The sequence below is a fragment of the Amphibalanus amphitrite genome, unplaced genomic scaffold, assembly GCF_019059575.1.
Source record: "Amphibalanus amphitrite isolate SeventyFive unplaced genomic scaffold, NRLGWU_Aamphi_draft 000612F_arrow, whole genome shotgun sequence".
In the NCBI taxonomy this organism is placed as follows: domain Eukaryota; kingdom Metazoa; phylum Arthropoda; class Thecostraca; order Balanomorpha; family Balanidae; genus Amphibalanus; species Amphibalanus amphitrite.
This window is the reverse complement of record NW_024882106.1, coordinates 367,906-392,726: the sequence shown is the minus strand read 5'-3', so window position 1 is coordinate 392,726 and position 24,821 is coordinate 367,906. Positions and strand designations below refer to the sequence as shown.

At 49.4% G+C, this 24,821-nt stretch overlaps 1 protein-coding gene and 1 non-coding gene across 2 annotated transcripts in view; one reads left to right on the top strand and one right to left on the bottom strand.

The window, feature by feature from the left end:
- Positions 1–24,821, bottom strand: part of LOC122363267 — a gene marked incomplete at its 3' end in the record, with an annotated part of 58,873 nt that overhangs the window by 27,585 nt on the left and 6,467 nt on the right. Inside the window, exons 3-4 of the mRNA XM_043332319.1 lie at positions 9,850–10,420; positions 1,181–1,382 (exon numbers count right to left, since the gene is read on the bottom strand). Of these exons, the coding sequence (XP_043188254.1) occupies positions 1,181–1,382; positions 9,850–10,420 (773 nt within the window). The remainder of the gene's footprint in view (positions 1–1,180; positions 1,383–9,849; positions 10,421–24,821) is intronic.
- Positions 22,694–22,765, top strand: Trnaw-cca. Its single transcript has one exon. It is a non-coding gene; the product is annotated as a tRNA-Trp (tRNA).

The window sequence follows — 24,821 nt, the reverse complement described above, 5'->3', positions numbered from 1 at the left end:
ATTTTATGTAGGGGTCGAGCATGCATGATGCAGCGTCGATGATGCCTGGATCGATAATTGGGTCGGAACAGCTGACGGCAGGGTGAGTCAGATCAACCTCACGCTCGCCTGACACTGACTCAGTATATTCAATCAGAATTCATGCTCAGTACTCGGTACTCAGACTCGGTACTTGTTACTCATACTCAGACTCGGTAATCGGTACTCAGTACTCATACTCGGTACTCGGTACTCAGATTCGTTACCAAGCACTCTTACTCGGTACTCATACTCAGTGCGTAGACTCGGTACTCAGTACTCGGTACTCAGTACTCTGTGCTTAACTGCTTAGTACCAACTCAGACTTGGTACTCAGTACTCAGACTCGGTACTTAGACTCGGTACTCTGACTCAGTACTCAGTGCTCAATGCTCAAACTCAGCACACTCAGTACTCGGTACTCGGTACTTAGTACGCTGACTCAATACTCGGTACTCGGTACTCAGTACTGACTCAGCACTCGGTACTCGTACACTGCAGGGTTGTGCTCGACTCAAAAAAAAATTGCCGACTCGACTCATCATTCAACTTCAGAAAGCCCTGACTCAACTCTGACTCAAACAAGGAGCTGATTTTTTCCCTTGACTCGACTCATGACTCAAACGGCTCAATGAAAATATGAGTCGACTCAAACTTGACTCAAATTTTTTATTGAGTCAAGCGAGTTGACTCAAAATTGACTCAGATAAAATGTTGTTGAGCGGGGGGGGGGTGAAAAAATCCGGCAGCAGGGCCAGGGCGAAGTTGTGAAGCGGGGGGGGGGGGGGTGAACAGCTTGTTTCTAGAAAGTTGAGTTAGCTGACTCATGTTCCTAAATGTTTGACTCAACTGAATGTCAAAAGTTATTTTACTGACTCAACTCTGACTCAACTCAACGCCTTGATATTTTTGTCCGACTCAACTCTGACTCAACTCAACAGCTCAACATTTTATCCGACTCGACTCAAATCTGACTCATTTGAGTCAGAGTTGAGTCAAATTTCTGACTCAACTCATGAGTCAAGCACAACCCTGGACTCAGTGCTCCGTCTCGGTACTTAGTACGCTGTCTCAGTACTCGATACTCGGTACTCAGTACGCTGACTCAGTACTCGGTACTCGGTACTGACTCAGTGCTCAATGCACGATACTCGGTACTCACCTATACTCGGAGCAGTCGGAGGCGACGCTGACATTGCTGCGCGATCGTCTGCTGCGCAGCTGGTCGCCGCAGTTGACGACTCCCTTCCCGGTGACGGAGAAGTGGCGCAGTCGGTAGTACTCCGTATCGCCCGTCTCGGCATCGTCTCGGAGCGAGCTCTGACTTCGACACCGGCCCAGGTGGTCCGGGATCGTCAGGTAATCTGGCGGCGAGGACAGCCGGTCACTGGTCAAATTATCTGTCAGGCAGGGGTCAATATTTAGGTATATAATCTGGCGGCAAGGAGAGGTCGAGAAGATAGTCATTGATTAGATAATTTGCCCGGTATAGAAGTGGGTATTGGTCAGGTGGGTATCCTGCCGGTGCGCAGAGCTGGTTATTAAATTACTTAACCCTCGCCCGTATAGGGGGGGGGTCGAACGAACCCCCCCCCTTGGTTTTTCGCGAATAACTTGCGGAAAAATCGGCCGATCGCGACGAAACTTTCGGTACCCTCGCGTTACTCAATTTTACACCTATCCTGAAATTTTCATGACCCTGACCCTAATGACCTTTGACCTGTGAACTACTTTTCGAGACCATGTTTGGCCGGAATCGCGATTCGGCGTATGTCGGCTCGCATTAGCCGCGCGTTTGCAGTCTTTTCGTGGTTTTAAACGTTCAAACATGGGATATGATGTTGCTCCCATGCATTAGGGTGGGTGTCAAGGTCACCGGAAGGTCAGGTCAGGTCATTGACCTTTGATGACCTCGGTTCCCTTTTTCGAGTTTTACATGTTTCTAGGCCAGTTTTTGGAGCTGAATTCGAATTTAGCAACCATATGAAAATTTACGAAATAGTTTTGGTGCCTTCGTAACATGTTACGAAGCTGTCAGAGGCGGTTGCCACCTACTACGAAACTGGTTGAACTGACCTGACCTGATCCAACCTGGCCTAAATGCATGAAGACATCATCTGTGATCAAAACTAACATGATATTCGTGATCAGCACCCCGGAAAAAAACCCATAGCAGCCACGCTTTACGACTCTCTAACAGGTCCCGATTTTCCCGACTTTTGGGTCATTGACCTGACCTGGAAGGTCAACCGATGACCTAGGACCTTAAAATTGGGTATCATCGGCTTCCTCTCGTCACGGGCAATACGCTCGTTTTTTTCCGCGAAGCTCTAGCTCGATCAGGGGCGAAACGGCAAGGGTGGGTCCAACGGACTCCCACCCCCTTATACGTTCGCGGCTGGAAAAACACCAATACGGGCGAGGGTTAACCCTCGCCGGACCTATTGGTTTTCTACATACGTGCCGGCCGAGGGGTGGGGGCGGGTACGACCCCCCCCCCCCTCGCCGTTTCGCCCCTGGTGGAGCTAGCGCGTCGCTGAAAAAACGAGCGTGTGCGCCGTTACGAGACGCAGATATTGGCACCCGATTTTAAGGTCCTAGGTCAACCGGTGACCTCTGAGGTCAGGTCAAGTGCCCCAAGGTACGGTTCAGTTTTTGGTGAATAACTTCGCAAAAAACGGCCGCAGAGCCGCGATTTTGGCAGCATCGTGTTCGGCTCGCTCAGGCGCGTCGAATGATAAACTTTTTGTCCGGGTCAGGTCAACTTGGGGTGTTGACCTCAGGTCAAGGTCAGGTCAGCACCCCCAGGTCACGAAGTTGGTCGAAAGAGGTCATGTCGCATATCATTCGATTCGGCAGGTCTTCCTGAGTCCATTGGTGGCTTTCCCGACTCGCTAGCTCAATTTGATCAAGAGTTATTGACGAAAAACTAATATGAACTTGATGACGTCATAAATGACGTCACGTAAGGTCAACATTGCAAAAGTGACGCATGTAACCTTGCAAGGAGTGCATCAAAACACGATTCTGTGTGCTTGAGATAGTTGGAGATCGTTCCCGGCGCCAGAATAGCAGTTTTCATTTTTCCCCATTGACTTATAATGGTGAGGTCACGAAAATGACCTGACCTCATATGACCTTAAGGAAAAATCCGAGATATACAAGTTGTGGGACTCATAATGGATACTAGATCCTGCAAGTTTCATTTCCCTGTGACATCTCCTCTGGCAGTGAGGGCGTTGCGAAGTTGCGACTTCTGAAGACCGTGCAGAGGTTCACTTATGACGTCATAGGTCAGTGACCTGACCTGACCCAAAAATGCAGTTGGTATCAAAAGATCTGGCTTGAATCAAAGGTCAGGTATGCCAAGTTTCAGCTTTCTATCGCCAGCGTGTTCGGAGCTATCGCGAACTATGGGGGGGGGGCGGCACCCGCCCCCCCCCCCCCTCGGCCGGCGAGGGTTAAACTGGCGACGAGGAGAGATGGTCACTGGTCACTGGCCACTGGTCACTGGTCACTCGTCACCGGTCACCGGTCACTGATCAAGTAATTTGGTGGCGCGCAGAGGCAGTCATTCGTTGAATTAATGGTATGGCGCTGTTCCGGGGTCGTAAAGTGGTCTAGTCTAGGGGCTGTCAGGTGCTCTGGTGATAGTCCACGGTCCTATAAGATGATCCTTCTGTGGTCCAGGGTAGTAGAGTCGTCTAGTCTGGGGTCGTTAGGTGGTTTGCTTATCGTCGAGATCGTCGAGTGCTCTGATGATAATCTATGAAGTGCGTAGCTGGTCTATTGGCCGGATACTCGACATGTGGCCTGTCACCGGGTCATAAAGTGGCATAAGACACAAAGACCAGAATACTGACTAGCAAAGTGGCTGGAACAAAGAAAGTATATTTAAGAAAAAAACGAAAATTACAAAATTAACTTCTTTCCAGCTTAGCGCTTCGAGCTTCGCATCAACCCACGCTTGGATAATGGATCAACGTCAATAAATCAGGTATAATCTATCCACACAGGATGCGGTCAGTGTCAAAGTGACATGCACAAAACGAGCATCATCGTGATGGAATGGGCAGTCATTTGGAAAGTTTGAGTAGATCAAATTTGTATTCGTTATTATGAAAAAGGCTGAATGAAAACCAAATCAAGATGAAGCCACGATTTTTGACAAAATATGTCATCTGAATGCCCCTCCGATTTATCACTGTTCGCCTCATGAAGCACTGAATACAATTTGAATTACGTAGCAAAAAAATATAATAATGGCGCTGCGTTTAATTACAGAAGCCGTTTAATGCGATCTATGCCATCGATGTGATTGTACGAACAGTATGCGTATTTACGTGTCTTTATCACAATATCGCGTCAAGGTAGTCCCCGGCTGGTGAGTACATATGTACCTACTGCTATACGGTCGCCGCCGCGGTGACTCTATTAGTAGCGCGGTATTACCCCGGAATTGCCGTCCATATGTGGGGGTAAGGCCTGCCGCGGGCGTGCCGACTGGCCACTCCAATAAGCCCGAGTTATGAAGAGCGGCCCCACTGTGGCAGCGCTGTACCCAACTGACGCGGGGCGGAGGGCGGGCGGCGAGACGGCGCAGCGACTGTCTGTGCTGGGAGCAAATTACTGCATTGCTGAAACGGGAGGATAATGTAAGACAGATCGTCATTTTGTATATTTGTATTTAGAATCACGAGACCAATAATTTGTTCATCCTTCGGATGTCTTGATTCCTCAACAGAGGAGAAGTGTTCCGAGCCGAGTCACACGGCGCCCAAACACCGGTTGTTACACGATGTTTCGTTCTCAGTTTTTCTATCACAAGCTGACCATAGCGTGCACGGGCGGCCCAGTTCCAATCAAAGGGAGCGGTCGGCCACACAAAACATTACCTTCTCGCGCCCCCAGGGAGTGCGCAACTTGGCTGATAATAGCACCGTTCATGTCAAAATGATTGCCAGAAGGAGGGTCCAATGGCGGCTTATTGGGGACTACATAACGGATGACACGCAATGAGCTCTTATGCATAGCTGTCCTGCGTCCAGTGCCCATGCATCAAATGGATTGTGTTCTGTACAACCATGTTTGTTGTTTGCTCATTCATAGAAATGGGATATAGCCCGCTTTTCACACCTTCAGCTATGATCAAAATGGAAAAAAATATAAGTAGTTAGCTGCAAAAATCGATTTTCAATTTCGCCTCCACCAACGTATGTAGGTACGGTGTCAGGTGTGAGGAGCACGGCGCCAGTACGAGTGAGAATTCGTGTATGTAGCGTGATGGGAATATCAAAACAAAGCCTGGAAAAGGTGCACACCGCGCCTGCTAACCACCGCCGCAGTACGGACTAAGTGGCAGCTTGGTACTCGTTGCAGCACTAGGGGGACGAGTCGTAAAACGGTGCATTTCCCCCAAATAGACCCTGGAATGCGGCTGCACACTGCTGCTGGTGCTATACCGCTGACCGGCCGCTGGGGCTACCAGTGGGCAGTGACTGTGGTGACCTGCTATGTAGCCCACCTGCGAACATTGCACGTGGGCTGGCTCATTGCGTCTCCTGCCTGGTCAGATGACGCACTGTGCGGTCAATTGGTTTGGTTTGATGGCCAATTTTCGAAGACGACTGAGACCAATGGATTCTTGTTCCATATTTCCATGATCCTTGTGGACACTGGGCATAGCAGCCAATTAAAAATGACTGAAAACGATAGGTAACATTGTGAGCGCTCTTACGGAAACCAGAATTGAACAAAGATTACCAAAATTGAAAGTTCATTCACTGCATGTACGGCAGCGATTCATTCAGTATGCATTCCCAAAAGGCCTGTTGGCTGAATTATAACAAAGCTTGGTAATTGAACTTATACTGCATGACGAGTAAAGGTCATGTGTTTTTATTTTGATTTTATCATCCCCGATCAATATGCAGTGACGCTCGTCCGGAATTGGACGTTTGAAGTTAGCATTGGCTTATGCAATAATTACTTAATTTAAAAAAGTAACACAAAACTCTAATGATATTAAAACGTCAATATATTTAGAGGCAGCCAATCTGTCTTCTTTGTGGCTTGGCTTAACATGACAGGCAATTTAAAGGATCATTAGTATGTGAACTCGTCTTGAAGATGGAGCGTAATCGACTGATTGATAGCGTTCGGCGGAATCAATAAATGATACCGCTAGCAGAAGGCATGCAGTCGTGACCACCGTGTGCCTATGGGGTTGTCATCCCACCTCATTATATGAAAATCTAGTGATCGATGTATCGAGTTGCTTGGCATCAAGGTTACCCCCTCTCAATATTCCTACCTCAATGAGTGTGTGTACATTTTTCAGAGCCCCCATCAGACATCAGCAGAGAAAATGACAGCAAACAGCAGGTAAAAATTGACAGCGGATTGGAGACGGGCGTCCATATCGCCCCGAGGGCAGCCCTGGAGCGTGCCATCCCTCCCGCGCGCAGGAGCCGTGACCGACGCCCGTCCCGCGGCGGACCATGTGGGTGCGGCTGTGGCGCCGTTCAACTTGTGACGAGCACATCGATTCGCGGCGGCCGCGGCCCGTGACGCCGGCGGCGGTATACGCGGCCCGCCACCGAGTCAGTGGAGCGAGCGGCAGCGGCCATCGATCCGCGCCGTGTCAGACGGCAGCCGCACAGCGCCGCGTGTGATTTATCAGTCTGCCCCGACCCCGCAGCGAACAGGTTACACGGGCCGCGACGGCAGCGATGAGAACGGCATGTCGCCCGTCGCCGTCGACACGGCACCGGCCGACCTGTCACGGCGCCCGGGCGCCGGATTTCGTGACGCGTCGTGCCGCGCGGTAAAGCCGGTCGTAAGTGTTGCGTCAGCACCGGCGCCCCGTTAGGCTGTTTGAGGTGAGTTACCATATCAACTATCCATTACAGGGGCTCAGCTGGTGGAACAACTTCGTTCCGTGGAAGGTCCACGGACGACAGTCCCACACTGGCGCCGCTGGAGCCGCGGGCGGGACTGCGGGGCCGGCGCGGCTGGGGAGTCGTCAGGCCGCGGGTCCCGCCATGCGTCCGTCCAATGACATGGGTGGTGATGTGTGCGGGCCGCGGCCGCACCGCCTTTATTGTCAGACAATGCCCTCCGGCGCAAAGAAAGCCCAAGACATTTACAGCATATTGCGTGGCGGTTATGGCTACCTTGATGGAAATTACCCACCTAGGTAAACAAATGTCACCGTTAAATTACCTCGGTTTATCACAAAAGCGATCGTTAGTGACTATGTATTATTTTTTAGCTGTGTTAGTGTTCATCATCGTAGTGTGACTGTGCGCAGTCTTAGCATAATTCTCTTTGCATAATATCAAAAGATATTGGTTGGAGCTCTTCAGTTTTAGGGCTGGGCTCATGTCGTTTCTTGTCCTAACTATTTCACTGCTCAGTAGCAGTGACCTTCTCTTCCCTTCTTCCTACCTCCTCCTCTCAACTCTGTCATTCTGTCCCTCCATTCTCCCTTTCCCCATCCTTCCTTCCTTCCTTCCTCCCTTCCTTTTCCCTCTCTCTCACGCTGGTCCTCTTTTTCCAAAAAAAAAGAATTTTCCAAATAAGGAATTTTCCAAATAGGTAATGAATTTTCCAAATAAGGAATTTTCCAAATAAGCAATTTTATTTTCCATTTGGTTTCGATCATCAGGGCTACCACTCCTAAATTACGCTTCTTGCTGCAACAAGTAGGTACACTACAATGGTGAATTAGCGCACAAGTACATACCTATGACGACAAATTATTAAAGAGCACATGTTATTGGTAGAGTATTGAGAAAAGAATAAGGGCCATCATCAAAAGAACACATCAGTTTGCGTACGAATCTGATATTCTTGACATGCTGGCAAGATTGTATACCTACGCAGTACGCACCCCTATTGCCAGCGGCCCACTGTCAATGGTGATTTCGATACAGCGTATCAAAGCACCGTTTTCCGACAATAGGCTGAGTACCGTGACAGGTACAAATAGACTGTGCGGCGATGTGCCTCGCTGTGGACATGTCTTTGTGTGGCGGCGGACGCGAGTGTCGTTTTGTGGCCAGTCAGCCAACGACACTCGCCCTGGTCGCCGTGGTTGGTATGGTTCGGGCCGGGGGCCGAGCAGTGTTATCGCTCTAATGTCACCATCGAGCCTCCGAGTCGTCAATGTTTAACAGCCCACGGCGTGCCGCGGCTGTTACACAGTCAGCAGAACTCCACATTCGGCGCCTTCTTTGGGAGCGGCATCTACTTTTAATGAAATGTCTGCAACCGACATCGCGCCTTGGAAAAACGTAAAACACCCACCTCTGTCTTTTTTCTTTCGCCTTCGGACAAACGGTCTTCATGCTAGCGCATATGTACATAATTTGTGAATGTTGTAAAAACAATGCAAACTCAAAGTACATGCTATCCACCATCTTATCGCACCACATATAGCTTGGACAATGGGCTTTGAGTTTGTTGTGAACATGTCGATCCTTGTCCCATTTTCAGCCAAGACACGTGCTCTGCACACATACGTGTTCACAAGTGACTTCCTTGCCGTCCAGGCGAATGTTTTGCTCGGTGTGGGGCACACAATTGTTGAATCACTCGGAAGAAAGTGTCGACTGTCGAGAGTGATTCCATCGCGGATGGCCTTCGCTATCATTTAGGGCTGAACATTCTCTGGCCTCACTCCTGTCCTCAAAAGTCACTTTAACTTTGATTAGTCTCTGATTTGATAGCTTTGGTTCAGCAACGTCAGGAGAATCTAATGGTGCGCTCACACTCTCACATCTTCACAACTCCACTCGGTCCTTCCTCCAGGGGCCATGCGGTCAGTTGGAGACAGTTGGAGACGGTCAGTCAGACGGTCATGTGGCTTTCTTGCTCGCGCCGCAGCTCGAAACTCGGTCAGCTAAACCTTGCTTGCTTTCCATCACCATTAGTATAGTCCTGCGAATCGTTCTGGACCGCGCACCCGGCGTGCTGCGGGCGACGGTGCCACGAAGCCTGCTGGTATAGTCTGGGCAATGCGCCGACGGCACGACCATCGTCTTCTCGGTGGCAGGCGGCAGCGGTGGCCGTCTCTACAGAAGGCTCAAAGAGAATGACGGATATCAAGGCTAAGATATCGCTTAGTTTGTGTGGCTTGGTATTCACACAAGAAAGGCGAGTCTTCCGAGTAAGTGGCATGCTTTTTCTTGCCTTTTTGCCCAAGACTATAGCGCTTCAGCATGGTTGTTCTCAGATCCGTTTCTGTGGGTGATCGGCATGCTGAGCGGAAGCAGCCCTGATTATAAATGGGCTCCTTCGATCTGGAGCCAGATCGTTGCGTGAACGGTTCATTTTTCCGTCAATAATAGATGGCTTTAAATTAAATTATACAGCCTGTCATTGTTGCTGTTAAAAACTAGCTCGATTTTTTTTTTTAAACACATACGAGTATAGTCGAGACCCCGGGTCTGGGCTGATCAGAGTTTAAATCACGCGAGTCCCGAAGTGACCTCTAGCGTCGTCCGATCGGTTGATTCCGGGTAAAGGGAGACTTTTGACGCTAAAGTTTAGCGTGGTCATAAAAACGGACAAGATCCGTTCCACTCAACTGACTCCAACTGCCCGACACTGCCTCCATCAGCCGCCTTATCGTCAGGACCCAGGAGTCTCATTTATCGAGCGCCAGAACGAACCACACCCGCCCGCTCACCGCCGCCAGCTCGATGATCTACTAAACTGAACTGCCGTACCGAGAGTGATTGACTTTGATGAAGCCGTTTAACTTGATGTCCGCTATGCGAACTTCGCTGTGATAACAGTGCAGACGTGCCCCTGTGTATGCCTCACCTGCTTTGCGCGGCGCGCGGCACGACTGTGACCGGGAGTGGTGCGGCCCTTCCAGGCGGCGGTTGCCCCTCTCGGGCGGAGTGCCCGCCCTCAGGTGACCTCCAGGCGAGGTCCAGCCGCGGGTGGGCGATCCGCCGCCGTCCGACAGGTCCACGTGCAGGTCAGGCGTGCTGCGGGCGCCCTCCGAGGCGGCCAGCGACGGCCGGCCCACCCGCGAGCACCGGCGCACCTGGATCTGCACCAGCGAGGTGGGCGGCTGGTCGGCGGACGTCGCGCCCGACGGCGAGAGGCTGTAGGGCGCCGCGCCGGCCGGCCGCTGCCGGCGGCGCCGCAGCCGCCGCTGGCGCCGCCGCCGGCCCCTCTCGCTGGTCTCGTCTCCTGAGTCGCTGGAGCCGACCACAAGCGGCACCCGGTCGGCGGAGGTCATGGCCAGGTCAGCCCAGCAGCTGGGCTCGCCGGCGCAGCAGCCAGAGCGCAGCAGCCGGCGGGGCTCCAGGTTCATCGGAGCCGCCGGCCCCGAGCACAGCGTCTGCAGAGACAGCGGCAGATAGTCAGAGGACTGGCACAGCGTCTGCCGAGACAGAAGCAGTCAACAGTCAGCGGCACAGACAGTCAGCGGCCCGGCACAGCGGCGATACAAACAACAGTCAGCGGCCGGGCACAGCGTCTGCCGAGACAGCGGCAGACAACAGTGAGAGGACTGGCACAGCGTCTGCCGAGACAGAAGCAGTCAACAGTCAGCGGTACAGACACTCTGTGTCCAGACAACAGAGAGCGACCGCCGGGCACAGCGTCTGCAGACAGCGGCAGTCAACCGTCAGCGGACTGGCACAGCGTCTGCAGAGACAGCGGCAGTCAACAGTCAGCAGCCGAGCACAGCGTCTGCCGAGACAGCGGCAGACAACAGTCAGAGGACTGGCACAGCGTCTGCCGAGACAGCGGCAGTCAACCGTCAGCGATACGGACAACAGTCAGAGGCCTGTCGCAGCGTCTGTAGACAGCGACACAGACGACAGACAGCTGGCACATAGTTACAACCACAGTCAGAGGACGGTCACAGCGTCTGCAGCCAGCAGACAACACTCAGCGGGCACAAAGTCTTCAGACAGCGACATTGACAAGGCAACCGGATGAACTGTTAACCCGGCAGTTGCTGGGGTATTTCGCCACCCACCGTTTGCTGGGGGGGGGGGGGGCGTTAAACGCCCCCAGCCGATAACTCGAGAACCAATAGGCGCAGCGAAACGCACGAGGCGGCAAACGAAAGAACGCGACGAGACGCTTCAGATGAGTACTTTAAAGTTGAATTTTGAGGTCACAGGTCGGGTCAAGGTCAGGTCAAACACCTGAAATCGGGCTTTCAGTAGCATGGACTTCAGGACTTCGCAATGGGCGCCTCTCGTCATAAACTCTGTCAAAACGGTGCACAATCCATCATATAAGGCCTACAAGAGTGTCAGCTCCATGTAGGGGTCAGTCAAGCATAGGTCAGGGTCAAGGTCAGGTCAACCGGGTAGGCACATATCCCCGAAAATCAAAACTGATATTCGCAGCCCGTGACACATGTTTTATGGGTAATTCGGGGCGTAGAACACGATGGTGACATTCATTTTATCATATGTGTACGTGTTTGGCTCAAAAAGTTCAATTTAAGAAATGCATGTATCATGGTCGTCAAGTAGTCACGAGAGATTGCCAAGTTTCAGTTCAAGAATTTGGGAAATGCGGAACGATAATCAATAATCGAAGATAGCCATTTGATTGTTCATGGTATTGGCAGTCTAATGGTGTTTACGGCATGTCTGTATGTCTATTCTGTGATTTTATATGATTTTTTGAACATATGCCGTTTTTGGTCGAAAACTCAGAAATCATGACGTCACTAAAACCTCGATATCTCAAAATTTTTCCGACCGATTTTTTTGAAACTTCGTCACAATAAACTTCAATCAATTCCCTACAGGTACCCAAAATTTGGCGCGCCTGCGGCGCGCCGTTTTTATGCTATGGCCCGGCGAAAAAAGTGGGGGCGTTTAACGCCCCCCCCCCCCCCAGCAACTCGCGGGTTAACAGTGACAGACTCGTGAGTTAAAAACGGGACGGAGAGCGAAAGAATCATTAGGGAAAGGAGGTGCAACTGTTGATGTAGTATGATTTCACGACCTCCGTCTTGTCTCCCTCTCTCTCTCTCTCTCTCTCTCTCTCTCTCTCTCTCTCTCTCTCTCTCTCTCTCTCTCTCTCTCTCTCTCTCTCTCTCTCTCTCTCTCTAAATATCTCTACCTCTCACTCTCACTCTCACTCTCCCTCACCATTTTCTCTCTCTCTCTTTCGCGCTCTCTCTCTCTCTCTCTCTCTCTCTCTCTCTGTCTCTCTCTCTCTCTCTCTCTCTCTTCCTCCCTCTTTCTCTCTCTCTCTCTCTCTTACTTCCTCCCTCTCTCTCTCTCTCTCTCTCTCTCTCTCTCTCTCTCTCTCTCTCTCTCTCTCTCTCTCTCTCTCTCTCTCTCTCTCCCTCTCTAAATCTCTCTAAATCTCTCTACCTCTCACTCTCACTCTCCCTCTCCCTCACCCTTCTCTCTCTCTTTCGCTCTCTCTCTCTCCCTCCCTCTCTCTCTCTCTCTCTCTCTCTCTCTCTCTCTCTCTCTCTCTCTCTCTCTCTCTCTCTCTCTCTCTCTCCCTACATTTCGCTCATCATCAATCACGTTTCTCAGCTGTTTTTCTCTGACGGGCCTTCCGACCTCCCGTTGGATGCTAACACCAGCGAACAATACTGGTCATTAGAGACGAAAGCTCGCTAACTTCTGTAGGAACCGTCATTTTTGCAAAAGACTTCTTAATGGGAACCTCCCTCGGGCATCCCAGAGCGGAGGATTCAGACGCTGATGACGTCGCTGTCAGACGTTTTTTTCCCAAACGGTTTGAAAGCTGTAAAATGTGCCACGGCTATGACCTTAGTGGCCTGAACGTCGAGCTCATAGGTGGGGCAGGGAGCGCCGGGATCATCGGCCGACCGATCGATAACGCCAATGGGAGATTACTGGAATCACAAGTAATTAGAGGTGGTTTTGGGAAGTCGTTCCCTGACGACTCCTAATCGTCCTAAGTGATTTATCAAATGACGGGACTGACTTCCAGAAATATGCACATCAATATCATGTTTGAAAAATGATAATTTACGCTGTGAACTCAAAATGGGAAAAAGACAATATTTGATGCTATACATGATATCATTTTTTTTCATTATACCTATGCCTAATTTGTGTAACTAAAATGAAAAAGAAATATTTTTAGTCGTAATATTTAAATGGTAAATTACAAAATAAAAATAATGAAAAACCGACGCCTGAGATGTAAGTAATGTCATGAGTATGACAGACCAGCCAGCGCCCACGCACACCAGTCCAGTCGCCGCAGGACGGCGGCCATCGGCTCGGCTGGGGCTCCTCAGCAGCTCGTTCAATCTAACCCTCCCCTCCCGGGGTCCATCGCGGCCGACGGCCGACGTGCAGCGGCGGACGGCCGACGTGCAGCGGCGCCCGAAACTGTCCATGGACGGGCGCAGCCGGCAATTTCCGGGCGTGCTCCGTGCTTCACGATCCCCTCGCTGGTCACAGCGTCGGCGGCACCATCCGCGTCAGCCCGAATTCCTCCGACGGCCGATCTGCGCGCCAAATTCCCGCCGCGGGGGGCGATCGGCGCGCCAAATTCCGCCAATCGATGGCCGCCATCGGGCGCGCGAAAATTTCATTCCGGCGTTAAACGAGTGTGGCGCTAAAAACTTGGCGTCGGTCCGCGGCCGGCGCCCGGTAAATGGACCTGGTAAATGAGCCCGGTGCGGCGCAGACGACGGGATCGGCAGAGGACGGTAAACACGGCGGCTCTCTCCAGTTTCCAATTAACGGGGGATTTTTCGGAAGGACCTCTTTCGGCTCTTCGTTACCTGAAGATTACGAGCAAATGTGGTAGTGAAATAGAAAGCGATTATAGTCTCTACTTCCAGTGTGTTTTTTCTCTTCAGCGTGCAGAAAATGTGTCTCGCTATAATAGCTCTAAAAATGTTTCGGCATTCCATCCATAATTTTTAGAACAAGCGCTGTTGAGATGCTTCAGCCTTCAATTCATAACCAGAAGTTAAGAGACGCCGTTGAGGTTCACAGTCTGACCATATCAACATCTACAGCCAACAGGGGCTATAAGTTCCCCCAGCCAGGGGAGGCGATTTAACATTGACCTAAAAGAAGACCTTACACCCCAGAATGGCAACAGAGATCGTCCAAGGAGCTCGTCGCTAAAACCGGCATCCCGAAGCCGTATAAACGCCTACCGGGCGCGCTTTTAGCGTGCTTCAACTAAGATATCTAGAGAGAAATTTGTTGCGAGGAACTCCTCAGCTCTTCAAAGCGACTTGAAGCCAACATCAACAAAAGAAGTCAGCTCGCCAGGGCGCTTTGTCCGACTTTTTTCTAGGTATTGTTTACCGTGGCTCCCCGATCGAAGCCGACGGCCGGGCCTCTCAAAACTGCTCACAGGCCGGAGTGCGGGCTGTGTTTTTAGTCGATCCGGCCCGATCCGGCCCGGTCCAACCCGGATCTGGACCTGGGAGTCACTCTGGCAGAGAGGGAGGGGGCGGTCGATCGGGAAGGTCGGGCGCACCGGGCTGGTCGGCGGGAGGAAGGGGGAGGAGAGGGGGACCGGCCGGCTGGGGAAGAAGGGAGGAGGAAGCCAGCAGATTGGAAAGGCTCCTCTCGCCATCACCGGCTACCCATCGACACGTCATCGATTTAACCGGCGGCGGTGGCTGTCCTGACGTGACCCCAATGGGCTGGGTCCGACCGGACCTCATGGACGGGGTATGGCGGTGCGGTGGAGAGAGGGTTTGACCGGACCTCATGGACGGGGTATATGGCGGTGCGGCGGGGAGAGGTGTTTGACCAGACCTCGTGGACGGGGTATGGCGGTATAGGGCAGTGGAGAGAGGGTTTGACCAGACCTCATGGACGGGGTATGGCGGTGCGGCGGAGGGAGGTGTTTGACCATGGACAGGGGTACAACGGTGCACTGTGCAGTGTTTGACCAGACTTCATGAGGCCGGTGTACCGGTGGAGGGTGTGTTAGATCAGACCCAATGGGATTACGACGAATCGCAGTTAAAAAATCAGAGCAAAATGCAGTTATCGACTTTTGATTTCCATTGCGTATCGTCGATTTTCGGCTAAGATATGATACGATGCAAATACATTTCATTTTTACCAGTACAACTTTTCTACAAAAAGCGTGAGAAAAAAATAATCTGCTATTTTTTTTCAATTTAAAACACTACTTGCAAGTCAGTAGGGACAGCAGGCATGTAGGCAGGTCCAGATGCGTATTGTGCAATTTAGGCAAGTAACTTGACAGATCTAACTACACATTGCATTTACTCGGCGAAACATCAAACGGGTAGCTGGAAGCAGAGTATTATCCCGAAGAAAAAGGCAAATAGAAAAAAGCCGAACAAACGAATCTGGTTGGGTATTCCAGCAGTAAGTTCTCTGTGTTGGGCCGAGCAGGACCACCTACAAAAATACAAAGATGTTCGGAAGGTGGATCCATGGTGTTTCACAAGTCCTGCCTGGCCGGCCGCCGGGCTCTAGCCATTCCAAAACAACAAATCAGACTGCACTTTGGCATACATTTCACTGTCTAGAGTGTAAATAGACCTCTCATCGATCCACGAAATAGAGACACAGCTTTGTCCGGATGGGCCATTTCCTTTTCTCTGCGGTGGCAAGGCGTTTGGCGTAGGCACAGCGAAGAGGCACATACAATCATACAGCAAGCGCAGTGCGCTGCCGTGTTTAGCTAAATGTATGTAGTACCGTACATGTAGGTATTTGGGATGGGTGTTCCAGGTGATGGTAATGTTTAACCTTCTTCTTATCTTTTTCGTAGTTCTCGAGGTCAGCGTATGCAATTGATTATCTACTTTTTACGCTTGGACTGCCTAGCGTTTACCGTATTGACCTTATGGGGAAATATTGCAAGGCTCCATAATAGGGTTATTTGATGAGAAGCAAATTGAAAACTGCACGCATCCTTCAAACAAAACGGTTCAAAAATATATTGATAAAAAGCAACATTTTCCAACTAAAATATAGAATTTGTACGGGACACAGTTACCCCATTTCTTGCGAGCATTTGTGCTAGAAATGGAAACGGAAATGCCCAAGCTCCACTTCAATTCGTAGACCATTTGAACCAGCGGAAGCAATAAAATTACGGTTCCCAAGGAAAGTTGTTAGATAGATAGATAGATAGATAGTTTATTAAGACCCTCCATTGACATGGTTTTTATGGTGTCTACGTCAATGACAAATAAACAGACATTGTAAAAACGCTTAGGCAAGACAGGTGCTACATGAAAAATGACACACTGGCATAAAACAGTGAATATAAAACACATGTGACAACCGTGCCTATACCTATATGACAAGTGACAGCTGACTACCTGTGGCTATTCCACGCACTCGCCGCACGATAAAGAAAACTTCGGCGGGCAAACTCGGTGCGGACCCGGGGCAGCTGCAGCCGGCCGTCGGACACGGCACGGGTGCTGCGGGATGACACATCGGCTCGCAGTGCGAACTGTTGGCGCAGAAGTTCAGGAGTGATAGATGAGTCGATGATGCGAGTGACGTTTGCGAGGTCACGCTCGGCGATCAACTCGTCTACGGTGGGCCACCCCAGTTCCCGTAGCGCCGCAGTCACGTGATCGCGCCGTCTAAGACCGCTAACAATACGCGCACCAAAGTTAATAGATTTCTGGATGCGACGCTTCTGTGTGACCGTACAGCTTCCCCACACACTTAAACAGTAACGTATGTGGGGAAATACTAGAGCTTCGATCATCAGCTGTCTTGTGCATCTCGGTAGCTTATGTCGGATCCTGGCCAGGCACACCAGCACGCAAAAGCACTTACGAACAACACCCGTGATGTGTTCATCCCAAATCAGGTGAGAATCGATGACGACCCCCAGAACCCTGACACTGTGGTTTGGTTTAAGCTCATCGTTTCCAAAATGAATCGAGAATGTTGAATCAAGATTTTGACGTCTAGATTTGATTATTATCAGTTCAGTTTTAGCTGGGTTAATTTTCAGACGATTTTGGGTGAACCATCTCAGTCCAACTGAGAGAGAAGTTTCGATGCGGTCCTTCAAGTTTTGCAAGTTTGTATAATAGTCAGTGTCAAGGAACTGGGTGTCGTCAGCGTACATGACTAATTTACCATGTGGAATGTGCTGAGGTAAATCATTGGTGAAAATCAAAAACAAAATCGGCCCCAAAATCGAACCCTGGATCACTCCATGGGACACGTTCATAGCAATTGATCCACCTCTCACACATTGTGTGCGTCCTCTCAGCCAGGCCGAGAACCATCCGGAGTCAATCCCGTACCAACCGAGTTTGTCCAGGAGACGGCCATGCTCAACGCTGTCAAAGGCCTTCGACGTATCAGCGGTGACAAGTGACGTCACGCGGCCACTATCGATGTTCGTCACCGCGTACGTAACAGCATCGAGCAGGGCCGCCTCCGTGGACAAACCCGGCCGGAAACCGTACTGCTGGGGACACAGGATGTGGTGCTCGCTTAAATACGTCACTAGCTGGGAGCAAACAACTCTTTCACACAGCTTGGCGACAACAGGCAACACTGATATGGGTCTGTAATTGTTTGGGTCGCTAATGTCACCCTTCTTGTGAAGCGCAGTCACAGTGGCGGCCTTCCATGACACAGGTACGAAATGACGAAAGATTACGGAGAAGGTAAGAAGATTTCAGAGGCTTGAGCTCTTAGAGCTTTCTGTCCATCTCGTGCAACGGGGAACCTTGCCAGTTCTATTCTAAAGATATGGTATACTGTATGCCAGACTGGTGTTTGATTCATCTGTGATTGAATCGATTGGATTGAATTAAACAAAATTTGGTGAATCAAAAAGGTTTGATTCACCGTCAGGATTGTTTGATTCACAAGCCATGATTGAATCAAACGCATTGGGAATCAGGGTTGATTGAATAAAAAAATTAATGATTCATGAACTTTAAAAAAAAAAATTGAAGTGAACGAACATAGTTCATTATCAACAAATATTAACACTACTGCCATTACATGACAACAAAAAGAACACAACAAATACAATACTATCCCTGATATTTTGTATATTTTATTTTTTAATTGAATCAAAAAAGAATCATTCAAAAAAAAACTTGGCTGAATCAAACGTGAATGATTCCTTTTATTGTTTTTTGATTCTCTGAATCAAAAGGAATCCATTCACCAAATTTTTTGAAGGAATCAAACGGTGATTGAATCAAACGAAAATCAAATGAATCAATGATTGAATCGATCCAAAAAAGGTGAATCAAAAACCAGTCTGCTGTATGCTCCTCTTGCGACAACCAAATTGGAATACCTTTCGCTGACTATAATTGAGGTAGCCCTTACTGACATCACATTCTGATAACTGCATGACAGCATACACTTTTTTCTTTGATAAAAAATTGCCTCAAGCAGAAAAAAACATGTTCAACAATACAGTGTCAAAAACAATTTATTTCCGAAAGTTCTCTCTCTCTCTCCCTCTCTCCCTCTCTCCCTCTCTTTCACGCTCAAAATTATCTTTCGCATTCCACAGTCATGTTTTCACAATGTTCACAGCCATGCATAAGCAAATTAACGAACAAAATATTCAAGAGTTTTGTAATGTAATTTGCATATGCAAATTTAATAAAAGCTGAATGATTTTCATTCACAACTATCACGGACCCATTTTCAGGAAACATCCGCTGACACAGACAACAAAGGGCCAATTAACAGCTTGATCGAAATTTGTGCTCAAATTTGGAAGCACAAAGCAAACAATGTTAGCTTTTGCAGCATGTCATTCACAGCCTAGCCATGGATGAAGGAGAACCTTTCATCCATGGCCTAGCATTCAATTATTTTGACGAAAGACAAAGGTGTAGTTACTACAATATAGTCCTTGTTGTTTGTTTCCGAATACAATTGCTGCGATAGGCCATACATGAGAAACACCCTTACGCGTCTCATGCATGGATGGACGACAAAGGGACGTCCAGGGCGCGTCCAGGGGGGGCAATCACGAAACATCGGGGCGAACTGCGAATGCGTTTTTACGCCACCCTCTAACTAGTGACACGTGAAAAGTGACGTTCGAAAGGGTGTCAAAATCATGAACAATGATTGGTCATTTTTCGAGGTAAGTCAAAGGCCAGCAGTCACCTTGAGTACTTTAAAGGTCAATGTTTGGAGGATTTTAACATTCTAGGACAAAGCAACTCATAACTGTTAAGCTAATATAGCTAAAACATCGTTCAGTGTTGTATGAAGAAAAGCTAAATCATCATCTGACAGATACCCTCTCACCATGCACACCAGGTACTGCCGCACCCCCGCGCGCCCCACTTCACTGACCCGCGGGGACGGGTCCGGGCAGGGTCCGGACGGGGTCCGGGCGGGGTCCGCGCGGTCACCTACCTGACCCACGGCAGGCCGGACGGGTTCGCGCGGTCACCGAGACACCTCCGCCGCCGGCGCCGCGCCGCCGCCGAATGCCGACGACGTCGACGGCGGCGACGGCCGAGCACGTGCTGCCACCAACGCGTCGAACCCGACGATCGTCGGCGCGGCGGGCCGTCGGACCCGACGATCGTCGGCGCGGCGGGCCGTCGGACGCGACGGAGCACCGTCGTACGACCTCCAGTGATGAATGGGTCACCAGGGCCGGACCTGCATTGGACGGAATGCGTGCACACAGGGCAACGAGCCATGGTGGGCTGCTCAATTGGCCACAGGGGATTCATTTCAATAGGTCGCTTAAGTTACTCAATGGCCATAACAGCAGTGAATATCGGAAACAAGAACAATTGTGATATCGTGCTACTGCGCCTCATGAGCGGCACATTTTGCGGCATCTTTATTATTTACAAATTAAGAACGAACGTTTGGATGGATGGATTGAAAGAGCAGGAGCCCAAGCTTAGCAGACCTCACCTTGTTTCGTGGACCCCGATACATACCGTCCAATCGCGTAATTCCGGGTAATGGGGGGAATCTAGATGCCAAAGTTTAACGAGCCCTTCAAAGCCGGACACGGCCTGCCCCACTCAACTGACTTCAACTGGCTGCGGCTACTTCCACCAACCACAGACCATCCCCGTCAGGAGTCTCAAATATTGAGCGCCGGAGCGACTCGAACCCGGGCTCTCACTACCGGGAGTCCAACGCTTTACCAACTGGCTATAGGACAGGGCGGGATATACACGTGTAACATGGGTCCCCACAGTTGTCCGCTCGAAGCTCCGGTGTGTAGTACCCTCTGGTCGCGGATCAGACGCGTCGAACTAAAAAAAACTAACTGAGAAGTGGCATTCACTGAAGAGAGGTGGCTACTGGTGGATCCAGAAAGGCGGTCTTGGACGCTGGGTACACCTACCCCCCCCCCCCCCCAAAAAAAAGTATATCCAATTTAAAGAAGTCATCGGATTTTTTATTGCTTATGCACTACAAAATAATTTAAAACGAAATTTTCCTTTTAAAAGTTGTTTATTTTCGTTTCATCCTCGAAGAAACGTAAATTTTAGTCGATTTCGGGTGCTACGTGGGGCAATTGCCCCAAATGCCCCTCACTTTTGGACCTGCCAGTGGAGGCATGTGGAGGTGGCACCTTCCTGAGTAGCGGCACTAAGGTAAAAGCACTCGATCGATTGCGAAATCGGCGATGGGCCTGTATTTTTCAAAGTAAAGGCTATGCTCGTTTAACCCCAGAAATATGCAAACACCTGCTCCTGCTCTACTGCAAAAGAAGCAGGATCCCTCTCGTTAGCAAAGACTAACCCGGCAGGCGGTGGGCCAGTTGGGCCACCTTCCGCGCGGTGGGGGGCATTCCCCCCCCGTATCTCCGAAACTACTGGACGGATCCGGAAAATTCAAACGGCGTTCGATAGCCCTGTCAAATTTGTTATTGGAAACCAAATTTCATTGACCTCGGGGTCACCGATGACGTCACAGGTCAGGTCAAAGATAACATGTTTCACCGTTCACGGGGCTTCTAGGAAAAGCGCTATAACACCGAGTAAAACGCATTTTGTCGAAAATCAGCGATAAGGCGTCAGTTATCTAGTACATATGTTGCTATTAGAGGTCACTGGTCATACCAGGTCAGGTCACAGGTCAGGTCACCAAAGGTCACGAAGGGTCACCACATGAGCCCAATTTTACTAAGGTTATGCGATGCATGTTTTATGGCCAGTTTTTCATTTCCAACTCAATGGTGTTGGTTATAAGACCATCAGGTACGGTTTAGGTCACTTTCTGGTGGAGGTCAGGTCAAGGTCAGGTCAAAAAAGGTCAAATTTCAAAGTTGATATTTTTGCATAAAATGGGTACCGATTCGATGCAGCTCGTCACGGGGAGTCTAATGGTGGTCTTTGTTTTGCGCTACGAGGTCTAGAATTGTTAAAAAATGAGTTTGAAAATTTGACGTCATTAATTTTGAACAGCTTTTTTCGCTATAACTTGGCCAAAAAAGAGGTATCGATCTCAAATTTGGTATGTAGATAGAAGGCGGTAGTAGCTATCACATATATTCCGTTTTTTTCGAAGTTCAATAAACTTTTTGGATTTTTCGGTTATTATATTTAAAAAATCTATTTTTTGATTTTTGGGGGTCGAAATAAAAAAAAATTCGAAAAACCGAAATAGCAGTTTTGTAGCCCTTTTAATTCCACACCTTTTATGTCTAAAACATTTTTCTGTATCTCTAAAGCTGTAGGCCTGACAGCTCTTCCCCGCGAAACCTTTTTTTGGGTCGAAAATGGCAAAAATGACGTCACTCTGACGTCATTAGCGGCCAACCTATGATAGCCTTTGGAAAAAAAAATTTTTGGTCACAATGTGCAATAGCTATTCGCGGGAGGGTACTGAAAGTTTGGTGACGATCGGCGCAGCAGTTCTCGAGATATATCGAAAAAAAACTAAAGGGGGGGGGGCAAAAAATGCCCCCCCCCCCCACCGCCTGGAAGGCTAAGGAGCAGTTAAGTTAGTCCCTACTGTGCGTGGACAAGAATATAGAAACAACGTCATTTTTATGTCAATAGGTATTATGACCTGCTTGTAGCATATATTGCTATCAATCAAGACCAATATAAATATACCTACTAACAATCTGTTCAACCCTCGCCCTGCTCATGGGCCTCCTGGACTTGCATGCCCTGCTGGGGGTGTTTGAACACCCTCCCCTTTCAACTCGGCTCCTGGGTCACGTAGCGACACGTGATAGACGACGCTCGAAGGAGTGTCAAAAATGATAATGAAAATACTCAGGTAAATTTTAGGTCAGGTCAAAGGTCTGTTCACCAGGGATCACCAAAAGTCAAATTACGATTCCTTCGCCAATTTTCGACAAATTCGTGCTTAACACGGGAGCGAATAAAGCTCCAGAGTCCAGCGCATCAGGAAACCATTTTCGTCTAAGGCAAGCTAAACACATCTAAGGCATTTTCGTATAAGGCAAGGCATGTCTGTATCAAAAGCAGTGTTGTCGAAAAACTGTTGGTGACCTTTCGTGACTTGAGATGACCTCAGGGGTGTAAAAAAGGGCACAGGTGCAAATTTTTAAGTAAACACTTCATGTTCAGCTGTAACCTTCTTGACAGCGACGAGTAGGTATGAATTTCGTCCTGAATAAGCGCATCCTAATTGAACCGTGAGTCCGTGAGAACATGCACCTGGTGCCCTTATCCACCTGATGATAGCACACGAAACTTGTCCGACGCTTTCCCACCGACTCCGTGGCGCAACGGTAGCGCGTCTGACTCCAGATCAGAAGGTTGCGTGTTCAAATCACGTCGGGGTCACATATCTTTTCAGCATCCTCATTCTCTGTGTGCTCCTCTGTGGCAGGTTGCATGGCGTCAGGGTTTGCCCTCGCGAGCCCGAGCTCATCGGGCACTGAAAGGTAGACTGTGCCGCAGGACACGTGAAAACCGCGGCTCTGGCCGGCTGTTAGGGCTTTTAGACGGAGCTAGCAACTCCTTGGCAGACTGTGAAAATACGCTTCCAGATAGCCTTGATTGGTGTTCATTGCAGCTTGGAGACCTGTTACAATTAATGCGGGCTGAATCGATGATTTTGCTAAAGGTCTCGCTTGATATGCGCCGAGCTTTCGCCGACCTCCGCGACTGCTAGTTTAGGGAGACGGTAAGGTGGCAGCACTCGATGCTACACAGATGGCGCGACGACCGCCATAGCAGGCAAAAACTCCCTTCGGCCTGCACGATCCTAGTTGGTAGCGAAAAAACGAGCGTGCTGTTCATGGCGAAATGAAGCCGATGATACTCAATTTTAACCCTTACCGGCGCGGGCGGGGGTCGGGGGTTGATGCACCCCCACTATGCACTCTTTCGCAAATATCTCGCGTAAAAAGCGGCCAATCGTGACGAAACTTTTAGTACCCTCGAGTTAATCATTTTTACGCCTAGCTGAAAATGTCATGACCATGACCCGAATGACCTTTGACCTGTGACCTATTTCTCGAGACGTTTGGCCGTAATCGCGATTCGGCGTATGTCGACCCACATTAGCTGCGCGTTTGCAGTCTTTTCGTGGTTTCAAGCGTTCCGTCATGTGATATGATGTTGGTCCCATGCATAAGGGTGACTGACAAGGTCACCAGAAGGTCAGGTCAGGTCAGGTCATTGACCTAAAATGACCTTGGTTCCCTTTTTTGAGTTTTACAAGTTTTTAGGCTAGTTTTTGGAGCTGAATTCGAATTTAGCAACCATTTGAACATTTACGAAGTTATTTCGGTGCCTTCGTAACGTGTTACGAAGCTGTCAGAACTCAGAGGCGGTTGACACGTATTACGAATACCCGGCAGGACCCATAGGGTAGACCGGGGCAAGTCGCCCCGCCGAGGTAAAACGCCTCACCGATGTTTCTCGGAACTGGCAAGGTTCTGGGGAAACATTCTCTCTTCTATAAAGCGTGCACTATATGATCATTATATGAACAGACTGGAAAGAAATTGTGATAACTCTTTAGGGAGACATAGCCAAACATGTGTTTTGGAGTGATTTTTATGTTTTGTTGTCTGTTTATGCATCATAGCGTTTTGTTATAGTCCATATCAGGCTAGCGACTTGAATGTATTTTGAACAACTTGTATTGTCTAACGCTTATAATGCCTGGTTGGTTCGTGTTAAATAGGTAAAGGTATATGTCTTGCAAGAGCGCAAGGCGTTGTTCTCTGACCGAACTACGTGATGCGGTAAAACGCCCCAGTAGATCGCGGGGCAAAAAGCCCCATGTGGCGTTTTAGGGGAAAGTGGGGTAAGACGGTTAGGGTAGGTAAGACGGGCACCCCTTCTGCAGACCAAACAAATAGCTCTACGAGCGAGAAAAATTAGGACTAGAGTTGTCTTTCCCACCACACCACCATTGAAGCCTGGTGAATTTGTGTTTAGTCAATTACCTATATTTTATTTCGATTTCTTAAAGTGACCATGCCACCTTAACATAAGTTTTGAGTTGAGATAGCCAAATTGGTGGCCATGGCCTGAAAATACCGGTTTAGGCACTCACAACATCGAAAAATGCTTTAATTCGGAGATATGGAAAAACTTGCAGTTTTCGGATTCTAAGGGGCTAATGCATTGGTATGCCCCCTTAGAATTTGTGACGTCAGCGGAGATCTAACGATTTTTAAATCTTTTACTTAACCCACGAGCCGCTGGGGGGAGGGGCATAAAGTTGCCCCCCTTTACGTTTTGTGAAATATCTCCGAAACCTGATGAACTACGAACGTGAAACTTGGCATAGCTTCAAATGAATACCTAGGCAATGTTTGAGGAAAGTTTGGTGGTTGTAGCACCTAAGATGACGTCACAGTGACGTCATAAAGTTTTGCCGTTT